We start from the raw sequence: 17,093 nt of genomic DNA, 5'->3' as shown, positions 1-17,093 counted from the left end.
ACTGAAATGTAGACCTTCGTTTGTTTGTTTTTGACCTACACTGTACATGACGTGAGAACAGTCCGCTATTTTGTAGGTTGGCATGGGACTCACTAACTTCAATGTTAGCTAGTTTTAGCCAGGGATACCTTGCTGAAGCACAAGATGACATTAATGTTCTGCTTGAGCAGATGAAAACTGTAACTTAATCAGAATACGACAACCATAAAATTAACGTTTTCATCTTCATCGGGATTATAATTGAATGCTTAAGGACATTTTTGATCCGTTTCGCTTGGGTTTTAGGAAATTTAATAAAATAAATTCTATTGCCTATCCTCTCGGAATACTATATTTATAAATTATAAATTAAAAAAGGTCATAAAAGCTGCATGCATTAAAAAAAAAAAATTCTTATGCTTACATTTGTCTGATCAAAAATATTATTACAAATTAAAATAATCATGTTCTGTTGTAATACATTTTAAAATGTAAATTATTCCTATGATGGCAAAGCTAAATTTTCAGCATAATTATTCCAGGACATTTTGCTCCTTAAACCTTCAGACAGTGATTTGAATTGCAGTCATACCAGTATCCTCTCGATAAGCATGTCATAGTACTGCTCCGTCAGCTGAGGTCGACTCAGCACAAACCGTCCCAGCAGCTCGACCGCTGCTTCCCTCACACTGGTGGAGTTATCCATCAACCGGCCATGAACACCACGCTGCATATCAGACTACATAACAGACAAACATACCAATTAAAGGCTAACTCTGCCAGAAGTACCTATAGCGTTGTGCTGCCAGTTTAAATGCAGCTGCATTTCTTACCCTGGCCAGTATACTGGGGTCAACAGCCACCACCTCAGACAGACACTTCATGGCTTTGGTCCTGACAGCTATGGCGCTCTCCCCTAACACTCTCAGAATCTAAAAGGAAATACAAAATGAAGCATTTGTTAGGCACATTAATACCAGGTGGAACTTTTGTACTGATTATGTGTACATTTCAGACCAATCTTCTCACCTGTGTCAGGTAGATGTCAAAGCTCTGAGAGAAGGGTCTGGTGGAGGCCAAGTAGCGTACGGTAAGGCAGGCATCCTCATAGTCCACAGTGTCTGAATTCATCCTGCCAAAAGATTTATTTGCCACAATAGCACATTAGCATAATATAGCCATTATAACAGTCTTGACTGAGGTAGAGGATGTTACATCATTAAAGCAGAGATATTTGTGTGGTAATACCTGAGAGTAGTAAATTGATTGGGAGTTGATTTAATGACGGTGTGGAGGAATTTCTTGCGAGTTTCTGCACGTTGCATGATGTCTCCGGTGGCCTGGAGTTCTTTGGCGTGCTGCGTGCCCTCTGAGTCATCCTCCTTTTGATTCTGACTCCTCATGGCCTTCTCAGCCTCCGTAGTGCAGTCTCTGAACCACTGAGCGATGTAAAATTTGCGTGCAAACTACAATACAAAAACAGATTGAGGAATTTTGACATGACGGTTAAAGAGCAGAAAAGAAGGGCAAATTAGTTGATATCTGCAATGAGTAAAACACTAATGTTGTGTGTTTCAAAACTTTATTATTATTAAAAAGCATTATTAATAATAAATCACAATTATTACTGATATCTGCTATGAGTAAAACTAATTTTGTCCATGTCTATTATTATTACTGTTATAAATAATATTAACAATCATAATCATTTAATTAATTAAATTATATATCATATAGTAGCAAACAGAAGACCACTTGTCATTTAATGTTACTATTCTCTGCAGTTAATGGGATATTATTTTAAAAGTTAAGTGTCATTAAAGTTATAAAATACATAAATGGAAATGTGAAACAAAATATAAATTCTATAGGTACATTTAAAGTACCTATATATAATTTAAAGGATTCTCTCCACCACTTTTACTAATAATTTTAAGCATAAACCTTTAGTGCAAAAGGTTTTTAGGATAATGAGAAACAAACTGAGTCTTGCATGTCTAAATATTTGACTGGTACTGTTATTTCCAGGTGTTACATTAACCACAGGCAACCTTTCATGCACTTTAGATTTTGACACTTGATCATAGAAAACTCAGTGGCTAACCCCAACTCTACATAAAGGCCACAGCACATGAAGAGCATCTGAGCTGGACTCACTGTTAGGGCAGGGTCTGTTTCTGCATTTTCATCCATATAATCCAATAAGGCTTTCTGTAGCCGCTGAGTCTCGTCTCCCTCTGAGCTCTAAACACACATAGAAAAAGCATTGGGTAAAAAACACATTTAAAATTGATTGTTTATGAGATGTAGTCAACATACACCAGCATGTGTAAATGCAGATACATATGCATGTACCTCTCTGATGATGCGGTCGATGGCTTTCTGGTTCATCCTGCTGGTGACGGAATCTTTCCTCAATCTGGCTGCTACAGTACCCAGATAGTCCAGTGATGCTACTCGCAGTGCCATCTCTGTCTGCTTGTTACTGAATTGGTGCACCTGGGGACAGAGTATGAAGAGCCAAGGGTCATTCAAGAAGAAAGAACCACTCTATGTGTTTCACTGCAATCACGTATTGTATTATCTTTTATTATCCAAGATTCAAGATTTTTATTCATCACATACACGATTATATATCTGCAGAGGTCTTATTTCCAAAGGCACAGATGGTCCTAAGTCGGGAGTCATTGAGCTGGAAATGTGACTTTATTCGCTACCTGTAACGGAGTTTGGTGGCTCTTACTGCGCGTCGGAGAGCATAGCACGATGATTTGTACTCGCTCATGTATGCAGCAGTGTGTTTGTTTACTGCTGCACGGATTGTTCTGTCCACCCACGGTTTGTGATTAGAGAAGGACCTAATAGTTATTGTTTCAGTTGCTTGCTCGGCTAGCATGCTTACAAAGCTTAATGCTACATCCGTGAACTCGCTGACGTCAGAGGAACTCGCTCGGAACGTGTCCCAGTCTACGTCATCAAGAAGAGCCACCTGTAGCATGGCTTCAGAGTGGGCGGACCAGCGCGTCACCACCCTCTGCACCGGGAGTTCTTGAACGAGCCTTTGTTTTTATTCCGGTGTGAGGAAAATGGCAGCATGAGCCGATTTGCCAAAAGCCGGTAGTGAGTGAGCTTTGTAGGCATTCTTAAACTGAGAGTAGCAAACTGCGTTTTTATTATTAATCTTTTTACAATGTTAGAAACCTTACAAATATTATTATATATCAGGGATTCTTAACTGTATTTTGTCTGCTTGAACCCTTGTTTTTATTTTAAGGTGTTACAGTGTAACTATACAAATAATTACTGAGTAATATTAATTAACATACTGTAGGTTTGGGATTTGGTTTAGAGCTGCTCACAATTATAAATAAATGACTCTTACTAGTATAGTAAGTACAATTAAAATGCAACAAGGACACTATATTTTTAAGAATATATGGGTAGCTTTTAGTTTACAATCTATCCATCCATACACTCAAACATAATTGTACAAAAATGTGTAAAAAATAAAATAGTATTAGAAATAAACCATATACGTTATATTTGTATATCATGTTTGAACTATATATATATATAGTGAAATCAAAATATACATTATTATTATTTTTATAATTATATAATTTGTATTTGTTCATTTCAGAATTAAATTCATTTTGAAAATGCATTTTATCTAATTTTAATTAACACAAATCGGCTAAATCATAAACATGCATGTGTTTTTATGTTTAGCACAGTCAGGGAAGTAAATGCTCTGTCGCAGATGACGTGATTGGCTATGGCTTGTTCATACCAGTAATCTTCCCAGCAGGCTTAACAGTAATTCTGAAGCGGGCCACTCGGGTTTGTTGACTGTAGACAGCAGATCCTGCACAAAATTCTCAAACAGCGGCCTGTAGTCTTCCTCACCCTGTTTACTGCCACACCTGAGACATAGTTACAATACAGAACACACACACTGAGTACTACACACACACACATACTTCATAAAGAAAGAAAATAGAAGACAGGAGGGATGTTCTGACTTCTTGAGGAAGACAGAGAGGAAGTTCTGAGCTGTCCGTCTGGCCGTTTCATACGAGTTGGTGATGAACACATCGTCGTCAACCTGAAAAACAGTTTAATCCACATTGTTAATATAGACTGCAATCAACAACAGACTTCACGGCGATAGTACAAATGTGAGACAATGTCAAGTGGTGTTGTGTGTGTATCTAGTACCTTTCTGTGATCGTCTTCAGAGTCTTTCTCAGAGGGCAGATGGACCACGCACTGAATTAGTTGCAGCACCAGAGCACTAACCATCTGAATGAATATGGGCTCACCCTCGGCATCACTACTGTTCAACCTAAACACACAGACAGAATCCACATGCAGGAAACACTTGTGTTTATCAATATTTTACAGATCAATAGTTTAGGCAGAACCGCCATCTGAATTACGGTGGTCATATCAATACCTGAAGTTCCTGAGGCTGCGTTTGCTGGTGGGCAGTCTGGCCAAAGAGGTGAAGATCTCCTCGAGAATTAACTGTCTGTGCTTCTCGTAACGAGAGAACACCTGAGACAAAGAGAGAAGTGAAATGCCTTTATTAGTAGTGGTCGTCTGATATTGGTTTCTTGACTGCCGATACCTTGGAAAGCCGATATAGCCGATATAATTTTTTTAACATTTTAATTCATATTTAAGAAATTTTAAATAATTTGACAATGGATTAAAAAATAAATGTGTAAAATAAACATATTTATACTTTAGATGACAAAGTTTTTCACAAATAAATAAATATTTAATAAAAAATATAATTTAAAAAAGGAAGTAAACACTGTAACCAACAGGGCACTCAGTATTCTGGGAAGTTTGTATGCACTGGGAATCATATTTTTCAAATAAAGCCAGGGTAAAACTCATTTTACATACAGCACACAGAGAAAATGACATGAATATTACAGTGGGCAATGCATAAAGCACAGCATAATTTGAAATCACGAGTTTAAAGTTTAAAGCATTCGATTAACACGGACCGACCGTCACACACAGAACACGCGATCATGCTGGACAAAAACACACACGTCACAAGATCTCACAGCTGGATTCGACTAAGATTTCAAGGTTTGTGAAATTAATTCACAATTTGTTCAATTAATTCATTGAAAAGGTTTTTTTTATTTATATTTGTTTTTGTTTGATTATTGCTGAAGGTGAGTGAGTATTTTTTTTTTTGTTTTTCTTTTTATTATTATTTATATGATTTCTTTATTTTTATTTTTGTTTGTATTTTAATTCCTTTGTTTAACCGTTCTATCTGATTATTAGACGGACTTCAATCAATATTAGACAGAACTGTTGACAACAGTAAACAAGAGGGAGAATGTGAGCACTGTGTGCTCAGGCGCTGCCATTGTTAGCGCCATCAAAATAATGTAAGTAAGGGGTAGAATGTGAGCAACGCCTTTGAAAAAACTTATCGGCCGATGCCGCTTAATATTAAAAAAAAATAATGCCAAATATCAGCCGATATATGGAAGAAAATCGGTCGCTATTTAACCACTTTTATTAGTGAAAAATTAATTTGACATGTTTTGACAGTTTAATTAATAAAAAAAAGTTTGGTTTTCTTTAATCACAAAAGCAGAATTCCAGTTTTTAATCCAAAATAAGTATTTAAGGACAAAAATCACAATGGGTAATTTTGGAAAAAATAGCTAAATTAATTTAGCTGTTATAATGTAGTTTTATAAATTAATAATTTGATTATTTTAATAGCATTACAATAACTTATTTCATAATTGCATCTTGTAATTATTTTAATTAATTTTGGCATAAAATAAGAAATAAAAGAAAAAGAGACATTCCTGACAGAAGGAAGAGTGAAAATGGCTATTTAATTTTGTTTTATTTAATTTTTTATTAAATAAGTTTTAATTTTGAAAATAATTTGATTATTTTTTATAATTATAAATCCCACAGTAATTTTTTATGAAATCATGCAAAATAGTTTAATGACTGGTGAGATGTAATTTTATCGATGATGAAAAATGCTTTCAGTGCATGATAAACCAAAAGCACAAGGTTGTGCAGCTAATCTAAGAAAACTTACCGCCGTCACCAGCTTTATGGCACACAGCTGCAGCTCACTGACATTCTCCACAAAGAAAGGAGTGATGCCCATCGAAGAGACCTGCAAAAGAACAAAAACATACAACATACAATAAATGCAAATAAACTATAGTGCATACAAAAATATGCTGCATCGATCAGTTCCTACCTGCAATATTGTTGTATCGGTCATTAGCTGAATTTCCAGCAGCTCTGAGATGTTGCTGACGACTTCACACACTTTGTTATAGAGCATGATGATGACTCTCTGCTTGGCGGTGGAGCACTTGGCTCGCTTTGCTTTGGAGCTCAGCATGGAACCTGAAACCACACATGGTTCATACCACATCAAGATGTTAGGAAGTAGTTCATTTACATTTACAAACAGTTGACATTTAATGTTATATAATGTACTGGTAATTTACAACACTGGAAGTATACACCAACGTAAAATTTGTCAAAAAAAGAAAATTATTATCATCATTATTATTTATAATAATAACAAATTTAGTTCATTTATAAAATGTAATTTTAATAATCTATGAAAACATTTAATATTGCTCAAGATTTTAAATATAAATACCAAAATACTGCACTTGGCTGATCTTTCGCATTTTTATTTGTGATTATTTTTTATCAAGATGCCAGACAATTAATGCAACATACTTTTTTTCCTTATGCCTTTTTTTCTTACTTGAAGGGTACATCTTTTTTCGTCATATATTTGTCAAAAAAATCATTCAGGCATTAAATACAGTTAAAAGTTCTAAAGCAAAATCTTTGTGAATATGCTTTTGTACCATTTACAAAAAAAACTCTTTTTTTTTCTATTTTTATATGTGATGTCAAAAAATGTATTCAAAATAGTTTTCTACACCCTTTTTTTTCTTCAAATTGTCAAACAATTAATTTAGACATTAAATATAGTGAATAATTTTAGAGTAAAATATTTTATGATTTTGTGTCATTTAAATAAATGAGACCTGGTGTGTACAGCCCTTCAGCAGAAGTGAAGCATCTCACCTCCTTTAGGGTCGATTCTGTAGACCGGATCATACTGCGGGTAAAGAGTATTCTGCAGGTGGAACTTAGTGTACTGCAGAACTCTCTCTATCACGTCTTCAATGTACACGGCTTTGGGCATGTGTGATGATGTCATGATGTTCAGTGCTGTCAGACACGCATCTGCTGATTTGGTCACACGCTCCATGATGAGATCCCGCCAGAGACGCTCCTCGTCCTCTCCATCGTTCTCCTGATGAAGACCAGAGAGAGTAGACTGAGGAAAAGCACTGAACTACAAGTCATCAATTGAAGTGTGAAAGTGTCACTCAAAAAACCAACACGATTAAGTGATTTTTACATGGTTCATAAGTGTAGAAAGACTGGATCCATCCAGAATGTTCTTCTCCAGAATATTCAACAGTTTCACCAGTTTATCAGAAGGAATCTAGGCATTAGAGGAAAAAAAACAACAACAAAATGAGGTATATAGCCAGAGTGGATGTCACAAAAAACACTCTGAAATTTCTGTGCACTATATAAATGTACTCTATACAGACCATTTATAATATTACAAAAGATTTATATATCAAATAAATGCTGTACTTTCGAACTGTTCAAAAAATATTCCACCAAAATATTAAATAGCCACTGTTTCAACGATACTAATAAGAAATGTATGATAAGCAGCAAATCAGCATATTAGAATGATTTCTAAAGGATCATGTGACACTAAAGACTGAAGAAAAAATGCTGAAAATTCAACTTTGCATCATAGGAAGAAATTACATTGTAAAATATTCAAAAAGAAAGTTCTTTTAAATTGTAATAATTTTCCACAATATTACTGTTTTTACTGTATTTCTGATCCATGGTAAACATAAGAGACTTCTTTCAAAAACAATTAAAAATAAATTCAATGATAGTGTATGTAACGCAACTGAAGTGCACTTAAACTTTTTCCAATTTTAGGAGTGCACTAACATACAGATGCTCTTTATAGATGTACTATCATATAGATTTCATTGGGCTTTTAACAATTGCATAAAAGGAGTAGTATACAATAATGCATCTCTTACCCTGCAGGTGATGCCCATGGCTTTTATCTTAGCAGATTCACTACCCAATTCATTTAGCTGCTGTTTCCCTAACAACAGCTCCTGAGGGATCTCATCATCATCTAAGAACAAACAAATGTCAACATAAAATAGTCAAAAACTGAAAGAGATGGTACATAAAGTCCTGCATATATCTCCCAGCCCTACTACTAGTAACTACTATTTTGCAAAAATTGCTGATTAAAGAAAAATGCTGATTAAAGAATAATATCATATTCATATTCAAATCATAATTTGTGAGAAAGTGTGATGCATTTGAGCAAAACAGACACTATTTTTGGAAACAGCACCTTAAAATGAATAATAAACAAGTATTGGATTTAATTGAGCAAATATCATACAGGGTGTTAAAATCTACAAAAAAGGGGATATATTTCCCGACCCTGACCATTAAAGTCCACATCCTCAAGATTCTCCAAGATGCTGTCAATACTCAACGAGAACCTCTTAAAAGTGGAAGAATCCATCATTTCTGTGAAAAAAAGGTGGAAAAATACAGGATTTAATGAGCATCATTCTATTGGGGGAAATGCTACAAAGGTGAGAAGGTTGAGAAAGAGGTGAAAGGGTTTACCTTCAGGTGTTAACTTGGGCTCATATGCTTTCCTCCTCTTCTGCTTCTCCTTCGTCTTTAATCGTCTTGCAACTGAAAGAAAAAAAAAACTCTCTAACTCAACCACTAATAAACCAATTTTAAAAAAAAATGTCAAACAAATCTCAAATATGATGACACTATAGCTACTCTAAGTTTTGGAGCAGATCTTTGATTTCATGATTAAACGCTCAAAGGGATAGTTCACCCAAAAAGGGAAATTATGTACACATTACATAATTTACAGACCTTTTTGGATATTTTACATTTTGGTTACCTGGATTTTTAATAGAGGGACAGAAAGTCTTATGGGTTTGCAATGACATGAGAGTAAGCAAATGATGACAGAATTTTCCTTTTTGGGTAAATAATCCATTTCATGGACACACTAGTTTGTAGCTTACCGTCACTAAGGCTGGGAGGAGGTGAATCTTGATCAGAGTCGTCATATCGGCTGCCTGAGCCTCTGCGTGCGTCGTAGCTTCCTCTTCGATGCTCTCCTGAACTCCTCCGGTCGCGCTCCTCAAACTCCCATGTTCTGTCACGATCCTTCTTCTGACGTTTACGAGATGCTGGGGCAAAAAACAGAGACCATAAATGTAAATAAAGTTAAGTAAGTAAAAAAAACAAGGATTACTGAAGAACATTTATACACAATACTGTTTCAGCTTTTCTACATCAATTTCACATTTAATTCAATGTTACTTGCAGTTATTTTGTAAATACTTGTGAAATTTACTAGCAATTTATGAGAGAAAACTCAGGGCAAAGAAGCATCAATTTGGCTAAAATTTTTACTAATTCTATTATGTTTTTTTTTTTTTTTAATTGATATATTAGACAGTTAAGGGAAATCCACCAACAAGTATCCAGCATGCACATGAACTTACTACTGTTTAAAAAGCATCCCAGGATGCACCTTGTGAACTTAGTTAAGACAATGTCCAGTTAGGTTAGGATTCATAATGAAAAACCTGATTAATATTGCATTTGATTGACTGATTTGGTGTTCCTCTTTGTATGGAAGCAGACGGTTATCATTACAGTGGTGCTACTCACAGAAATCCTCATCCTCTGAGCTGTCCTCCGCATATTTAGGCCTCTCATTGACAGTGCTGCGTTTGCGTTTGTTCATCTTTACCCGCTCACACAGAGGCATGGTGGACTCGATCTCTGCCAGAAGCTCAGGAGGAAGATCCTTCAGCACTGACGGGTCTATTCCACCTGTGCACAGAGACTCACGTTCAACTTGCATTGCCTACAGCACACACAAGGTTTCAAATCCTCTCCTTTATATCATCAACTATAATTGGGACTAAAACATCTCGCAATGGTCTTAACACGCTTAAATTGACTACTAGGAATGTCAAAAGTACCAATACTTCAGAATACAAGCAGAAGTAATAACCCAAAACCCAATTTAAGTAGCAGCAACATGCAACATTTCATAAATCTATACTTTAATATCAGACACCAATGTCAAAAATAGAGCACACCTATTACAGTAATTACAGTAATATCCAAGAAGAGCAGAAACACTGTTTTTGTTAAGTTGGTCTGCGAATATAGATAGTTTTATACAAAAAAAAAGGACAAATTTAAAGAGCCGTAAGTTTGTTGCAGGTGACAATAGCCTCATGTATGTGTGAATGTTCTCCGTTTTTAATTTAGCTACTAAAATTCAGTTAATAAAATAATTTTTTTTACATTTAACTACTCTTGCATTATTTCAATTATTCAATATATACTTAACTGATATCGCTGTCAGACACCTGTAAACATACACTGTTTTTTAAGAATAAATAAAAAAAATCTTAATAGAGAGATGTTGAATAAATGAGTATGTTCAAAAGCATGTTCAATTTTACTGTGGAAAATTGAAATGGCATTAAAGTGTGATATCGTGAGTGACCATTGCTGTTTTTTATAAACAAACTTAAAAAACAACGCTTAGGCTATCTGAAAAATCTGAAATAAAATACAAATATTGGATAAAAAAAATAAAAATGTACACAAAAGTTAGAAATGATACCTTGGCATCTAACTGAAATAAAATAAGTGTAAGTTAAATGAATAAAATAACGGAATTGAAAAAATAACGTTATATACAAATATTTACAAAAAACCTAACGCTAATAAAAACGACAAAAGCACATAAAATTACTAAAAATTTTAATTAAGAAAACTTTTAATGAAAAAGCAGAATTATAAACAGAAGCTCATTCAAAATAAGAATAAATACTGTAATAGTAAATAATACTAAAATAAACTCATCACGACAATCGTATCAACAACTGTTTAAAGAACTGTTATTTGTCACCAAATAACAAACCAGCAATTTTTTACTAACTATTTAACATTACTTTTATAAGAAATAAATACAACCATTTAATTAACAGTACAACTATTACTGTACAATTACTTTGTATTCTATGATTGTAACCCATCACACAACAAATCTGGCAATACAAATGAGACACTATTTTAAAACGTATGACAGCCGCTTATAAGAGCCATTTCAAACAAAGCATTAAAAAACCTGGTAACAGTTCAGCTCTTACCAGCTGGAAAAGTCAAGAAACATGTCGCATAACTACCCTTTTACAGGCAGCCAAGTAATACATCTCCCTACCTGGCTGTTCATTCAATTCGAAAGAAAAAAATTAAATAACGGTTATTTAAACTGGAAAGAGCAAAGATAAAAGGAGTTCCCCTACCTTTCCCAGGTCTCCCAGAGAACCTGTTTTTGCCAGACTTGGAACCGCGCGAGTCTCTCTCCTTCATGAGCCTCTGCACCTCATCGATGGAGAGTTTCTGCAGAACGACCACAGGCTTGACAGTCTTCTTCACGTCCACCTCTGGTTCCAGTCTCTCCAGCCGCACACACGGCTGCTTCCAGCCTTCTGGAATATCTCCTGCTCCGAGATCTTTCCTGATTTTGGGAATGGTGTAGTTTTTAAGCACTCCCGAACTGGTGTTTTCGCCCAGCATGTATGGTGGAAGCTCTGCCGGTTTACTCCCCGACTGAGCCGCAAACTGCGTGCTGACATCACCGTGCCGACCCTCGGGTCTGTGCTTTTGCCGCGGAGTATCGGGCTGATGCCGGTGTTCTGGAGCATTGTCATGCTTGTGTTTGAGGGCCTTCGGAGTGACCCCTTCCTGCGGCTCCTGAGGCCAGCGCTGAGCCTCGCTGGCAGGAATGGGCATGCCCATGCAGGCGTCCTCCACTCTGCCCACTTGCTCCAAGCTCACCTGCAGGCCTGGGCGACTGGCACTTGTGCCAGCGGCAGTGGCCTCCTGAGGGGCGAGCCTGTGCCCTGCGTTAGCCCCTCCTCCTCCACCTGGAGCCCCAGAGCCTGAACCAGCTGTGCCAGCTGCGCCAGGCTCCTGCGGGTGAGAGTCCTGTTTGCGCTTCTTTAAAGGCTTATCTACAGAGAGAAAGAGACCAGATTCATCACTTTTATCATGAAAACTGAGGGAGGGTTCTTATTAGGGCTGGGTATCGATTCAGACGTCCCGATTCGATTTGATTTCGATTCGCAAGCTCCCGATTCGATTCTCGATTTTTTTTTTATTTCATTCAGTGAATATAGTTCTAAAACAAATGCTATTGATATTTCTAAAAAATTAACCGTAAACATCAGTTTACAAATGGTGAGTTAATAAAAAGAAATTAAGAACCACAGGCCTGTATTTTAAACCTATTCTTTTTTTGTATAGGGTCCTTCTTTAGACAATAATAGGGCCCTGTAAAATGTTCTTTTTTTCTGGTAATCAGATGAAGGCATAAAACATTTAATTTATCCTAATCAAATTAAACCCTTTCAATTTTTGCCAAACAAAGTGCTGCATAACAGAGGTTTACTGTTAAAATTAAAAAGAAAACAAATGTGATTAATCCTTTAAAAATAAAGATTTATTAATATGTATTAGCAGTAGTAGCAAGAGTCTTAAGAGTGCTAAATAGTAATATATTCTAATGTTTCTTAATGTTAAATTAAACTTTTATTTTGACGGGTTGCAGTGAGGAACTTGCAGCCGCTGTGTATGTGATATGACGGTAGTTTGCTCAAATGAAACGGTAAAATGCTAATGAAGTGACTCTCAGAGCAGCAGATGATATTCGTGTATTCATTACCATCATAGTGAGACGGCAGAAGCTGAAAACACAGAGCGTCGTCTGCGATTTAATATGTGTGTACATTAGTAAGCAAAACAGTACGTCGCACCATCCGCCATTCATTCACTGATTGCGGAAATCATGGCGCCTTGCTTGATATCAAATGCTTCCGCAGATTTACAGTATTCCTATAGAATTTCACCTGAGCATTGCGAATCACGCGTAGGGCTTTGTTCTTGGTTCTCATCAGCAGTATCTCCGCCATGATATGCGCTGAATGAATGACAGGCTTTCTGTTGTAACATCGCGCAAGGTAAATAAGGGTGACATCTAGTGGAGAACAGTAATGATAGGATTCACGTTAATCGGATCTTGTTTTAAATGTGTGCTGAAACAAATACCGGAAAAATCGATTCGCGGCTTTTGAGAATCAATATTTTAAAAAGCGATTAATTGAAAAATCAATTTTTTTGCCCAGCCCTAGTTGTTATTAATGAAAATAATGTCAAAACGTGTGTCATTAAGGCATAACAGGCTTCATTTTCTTTTCAAAAAACACAATTTCTTCTTTCTTTTGCTTATGCATTGAAATATGATTTGGATATATATAACTACCATTTAAATTCATTTTTGGCATTTTTCCCTTTATTTTGATAGGACAGTTTAGAGGAAGCGAAGTGGGAGAGAGAGAGGAGGGCAGGATCGGGAAAGGTCCTCAAGCTGGAATTCGAATTTGGGACTCCCGTAGCGCATTGGCTTATTAATAACTATATTCCATATGTATGTCATGTATGTAAGCTATATTTATCAGTCAAGTTTCTATATCAGTGCACACATCCATTTTGGAGACAATGTGTTTACTGACATCCTGTATCATACCTTTATCCTGCACCTCTTTAGCGCCACGGTCCGTCTCCATCGCCGCTTCACTTTCCATCCTTTCGATTGCAGCAAGAGCCTCAACAAGCTCTCCTTCTGGGTCTGAACCGGGGTACATTCCCCCAAGCTCCACCTCTGCTGGCCTGGCCTGTGACTGCCTCAGGATCAGCTTAGTGGGGTCTTTCGTCGGCGAGCCCACAATATCATACACTGCAGCCTTATCGGCCTGGTCCCGCTCTCCCTCGTTGGGCTTCAGACCGCACTGCTTGTCCGGGGAGCCCAGATGCATTTCTTGAGCCCCGTCGCAAGGAGGAGTGTAAGGTGGAGATGACTGCAGTATGTGAGACGTGAAACCTGCCCTCATCTGATCCTAATGGTTTTCAGAGAAACACACAATCAGAACAGCTTCTTAAAAGAAAAGTGGTCAACCAGAATGTAAATGTTTGTTTTGATGGCCAATGCATATATATATGATAAATACACTAAATATATTTTTTAAAAAGGTTAAAATAAATTTTAAATGTAGGCAAAAGTATAGTAAAATACATGCATAGCAATTATTGAAATTAAATGTATATTTATTTTACATCACATTTACGAAATTAGAAATCATTTAAAAATGAATATTGGAAAAATATCCTGAACTTAAAATTACAAATTAAACATTTGATGCCAAATTCATGATTCTGTAATCCTATTATAGAATTATAACCAAAACAGCACATGGAAATCTTTTTTTTTCTTTCCAAATATATCTGTGATAGAAAGCGAATATATATTATAGTAAATGCATAGCAACTGCTAAAAATAAATATATATTTATTTCCATATTTAAACATTATATTTTTGTATTCCATTTATTTTGTTTAACAGAATGGGAGCTCTATGCACACATGTGCTGGCATTCTCAGCATTGTCAAAATAAAAGTCTTAATATTTTGACACATCAGCCAAACAAAAAAACTGTTGGTTGACTATTAAATGTAGAACAAACTTTTAAATACCTTATTCTCATGAACATTTCTCATGGCTCCTGGAATCATCGGGCTTGCTACTGAACCTGGAAAAAACACAAAGTTTAAATAAGCCAGAGAACAGACTATGGAAGGAATTCTCTATAGATCTGCCTATGCGTGTATCTTCCTGCAGACCTTGCTGTAGGTGCTGGTGTTGACTGTAGGCTGGAGGGTGTGGGTACTGTCTGTAGCCGGTAGCAGGGCTCTGAGGGGCATAAGGGCTGGGCACAGGGCTGCTCTGCTGAGGCAGAAACCGTCCACCAGAACCAGACTGCCCCGGCACAAAACGCCTATCATAAGGAACACGAAGGGACATGGTCAACAGAGAGATTTTAATAAATCTACTTGCCAACACTGATATGTAAAAAAAAAAAAAAAAAAAAAAGAACATCAAAATATTTATTTAACAATTATTTTTATAATTTTATGGAATAAACAACATTCAAAATTCAAAAAATAGAAAACAGTTATTTTATCAAAATCAATGGATTAAATAAAAGTAGCCTTGGTTAGAAGGGGCTGCAACAAATGATTATTTTGATCACTGATTAATCGATTTAATGCATATAAATATATTAAATACATAAATTGTAATTGCAAATTAAATTGTAATTCTGTCTAAAATCTAATACTAATAATAAATACCACTAATCATAATTATTATAAATTCTAAAAACAATTCCAATTATTTATAATAAAGTTATAAATAATTGATATAAATATAAATATTTAAATATAGAAATAAGAAATGTTACTATTGTAATATTTAAAGGTAAAGCGTTACACCAACAAGCTTTTATCTGAAAGCTACACAGAGCCCTTCAGGTTCCTCTTTAAAAGCCTGGAAAGACAGTTGGTGCAAGTTGTGCTTCCAAATGCATGTTATAAGAGATCCAAACTCAGAGCAGATGCGTAGAGAAGTATTTACTGTGAAATGAGCCTCACTAAGGTACTGAAAACACCAGATTATGAGCTGCTCACATGTAAAAGTGTACAGTGCCTCACTTCACTCAGAGACATGCAACGCTTTTATTTAATTCAATTGCAGCCAAATCTCAGGTTTTTATGATTAATCATAACATTTATATCTGTTTTTCCTTAGCACAGTATTAATGGGTTAAAGGGTTAGTTCACCCAAATATTAAAATTATGTCATTAATGATCACCCTCATGTCGTTCCAACCCGTAAGACCTCCGTCATCTTCGGACACACAGTTTAAGATATTTTAGATTTAGTCCGAGAGCTTTCAGTCCCTCCATTGAGAATGTATGTACGGTATACGGTCCACGTCCAAGGGTAATAAATACATCTTCAAAGTAGTCCATTGTGACATCAGAGGGTCCGTTAGAATTTTTTTGAAGCATCGAAAATACATTTTGGTCCAAAAATATCAAAAACTACGACTTTATTCAGCAATTGACTTTCTCTCCCGGGTCTGTTATGAGCGCGTTCACCTCACATCCGGTTCGCGAACGAATCACTCGATGTAACCGGATCTTCTTGAACCAGTTCACCAAATCGACCTGAATCGTTGGAAACGGTTCGCGTCAACAATAAGACATTAATCCACCAATGACTTAAGCTGTTAACTTTTTTTTAACATGGCTGACACTCCCTCTGAGTTAAAATAAATCAATATCCCGGAGTAATTCATTTACTCAAAAACAGTACACTGACTGAACCGAGCCAGATAACGAACGAAACATTGACTCGTTCTCGAGTCAAGAACCGGTTGCATCGGTTTGCGGATCACTAGTAGTGATGGGAAAGTTCTGTGTTTCTCCGCGAAACCGTTCTTTCGGACAGTTTGATTCAATAAAACCGGTTGCCGAAAAACGGTTCACCAGTTCTTTTGCGCTCGACGTAATGACTTCATTGGCGATGATTGCCCTTGATTGAAGCCTTCGGTTTACCCGGCTCATAACACTTAGCACAGAATCGGTTCAGAATCAATTAATCACACAAAAAAGAACCAAAGTTCAGTTCAGACGCGCTGTGTGTCCAGTCTGCTTCACTCTGAATCACGCATGCGCAGTATCATCAGCTCCTCGGTTCTCGATAGGACGCGTCCGACAGAAACGGGTTCTTGACTCGAGAACGAGTCAATGTTTTGTTCGTTATCTGGCTCGGGTTCAGTCAGTGTACTGTTTGAGTAAATGAATTACTCCGGGATATGGTTTATTTGAAACTCAGAGGGAGTGTCAGCCATGTTAAAAAAGTTAACAGCTTAAGTCATTTGTGGATTAATGCTTATTGTTGCCGCGAACCGTTTCAAACGATTCAGTTCGATTTG

At 36.3% G+C, this 17,093-nt stretch overlaps 1 protein-coding gene across 1 annotated transcript in view; it reads right to left on the bottom strand.

Moving 5' to 3' along the window:
- LOC109086867 (nipped-B-like protein A) overlaps window positions 1-17,093 on the bottom strand; it is a 76,444-nt gene that overhangs the window by 34,110 nt on the left and 25,241 nt on the right. Inside the window, exons 6-28 of the mRNA XM_042723169.1 lie at window positions 14,935-15,089; window positions 14,788-14,843; window positions 13,784-14,153; window positions 11,502-12,212; window positions 9,844-10,008; window positions 9,189-9,356; window positions 8,767-8,838; window positions 8,581-8,664; window positions 8,154-8,254; window positions 7,436-7,522; window positions 7,096-7,327; window positions 6,242-6,393; window positions 6,074-6,154; window positions 4,436-4,536; window positions 4,198-4,324; window positions 4,002-4,084; window positions 3,770-3,902; window positions 2,335-2,478; window positions 2,137-2,223; window positions 1,228-1,445; window positions 1,009-1,111; window positions 813-911; window positions 572-718 (exon numbers count right to left, since the gene is read on the bottom strand). Of these exons, the coding sequence (XP_042579103.1) occupies window positions 572-718; window positions 813-911; window positions 1,009-1,111; window positions 1,228-1,445; window positions 2,137-2,223; window positions 2,335-2,478; window positions 3,770-3,902; window positions 4,002-4,084; window positions 4,198-4,324; window positions 4,436-4,536; window positions 6,074-6,154; window positions 6,242-6,393; window positions 7,096-7,327; window positions 7,436-7,522; window positions 8,154-8,254; window positions 8,581-8,664; window positions 8,767-8,838; window positions 9,189-9,356; window positions 9,844-10,008; window positions 11,502-12,212; window positions 13,784-14,153; window positions 14,788-14,843; window positions 14,935-15,089 (3,676 nt within the window). The remainder of the gene's footprint in view (window positions 1-571; window positions 719-812; window positions 912-1,008; window positions 1,112-1,227; window positions 1,446-2,136; window positions 2,224-2,334; window positions 2,479-3,769; window positions 3,903-4,001; window positions 4,085-4,197; window positions 4,325-4,435; window positions 4,537-6,073; window positions 6,155-6,241; window positions 6,394-7,095; window positions 7,328-7,435; window positions 7,523-8,153; window positions 8,255-8,580; window positions 8,665-8,766; window positions 8,839-9,188; window positions 9,357-9,843; window positions 10,009-11,501; window positions 12,213-13,783; window positions 14,154-14,787; window positions 14,844-14,934; window positions 15,090-17,093) is intronic.

This window comes from Cyprinus carpio, chromosome B5, assembly GCF_018340385.1.
Source record: "Cyprinus carpio isolate SPL01 chromosome B5, ASM1834038v1, whole genome shotgun sequence".
Lineage (NCBI taxonomy): Eukaryota > Metazoa > Chordata > Actinopteri > Cypriniformes > Cyprinidae > Cyprinus > Cyprinus carpio.
This window is presented reverse-complemented; position numbering and strand designations above follow the sequence as displayed.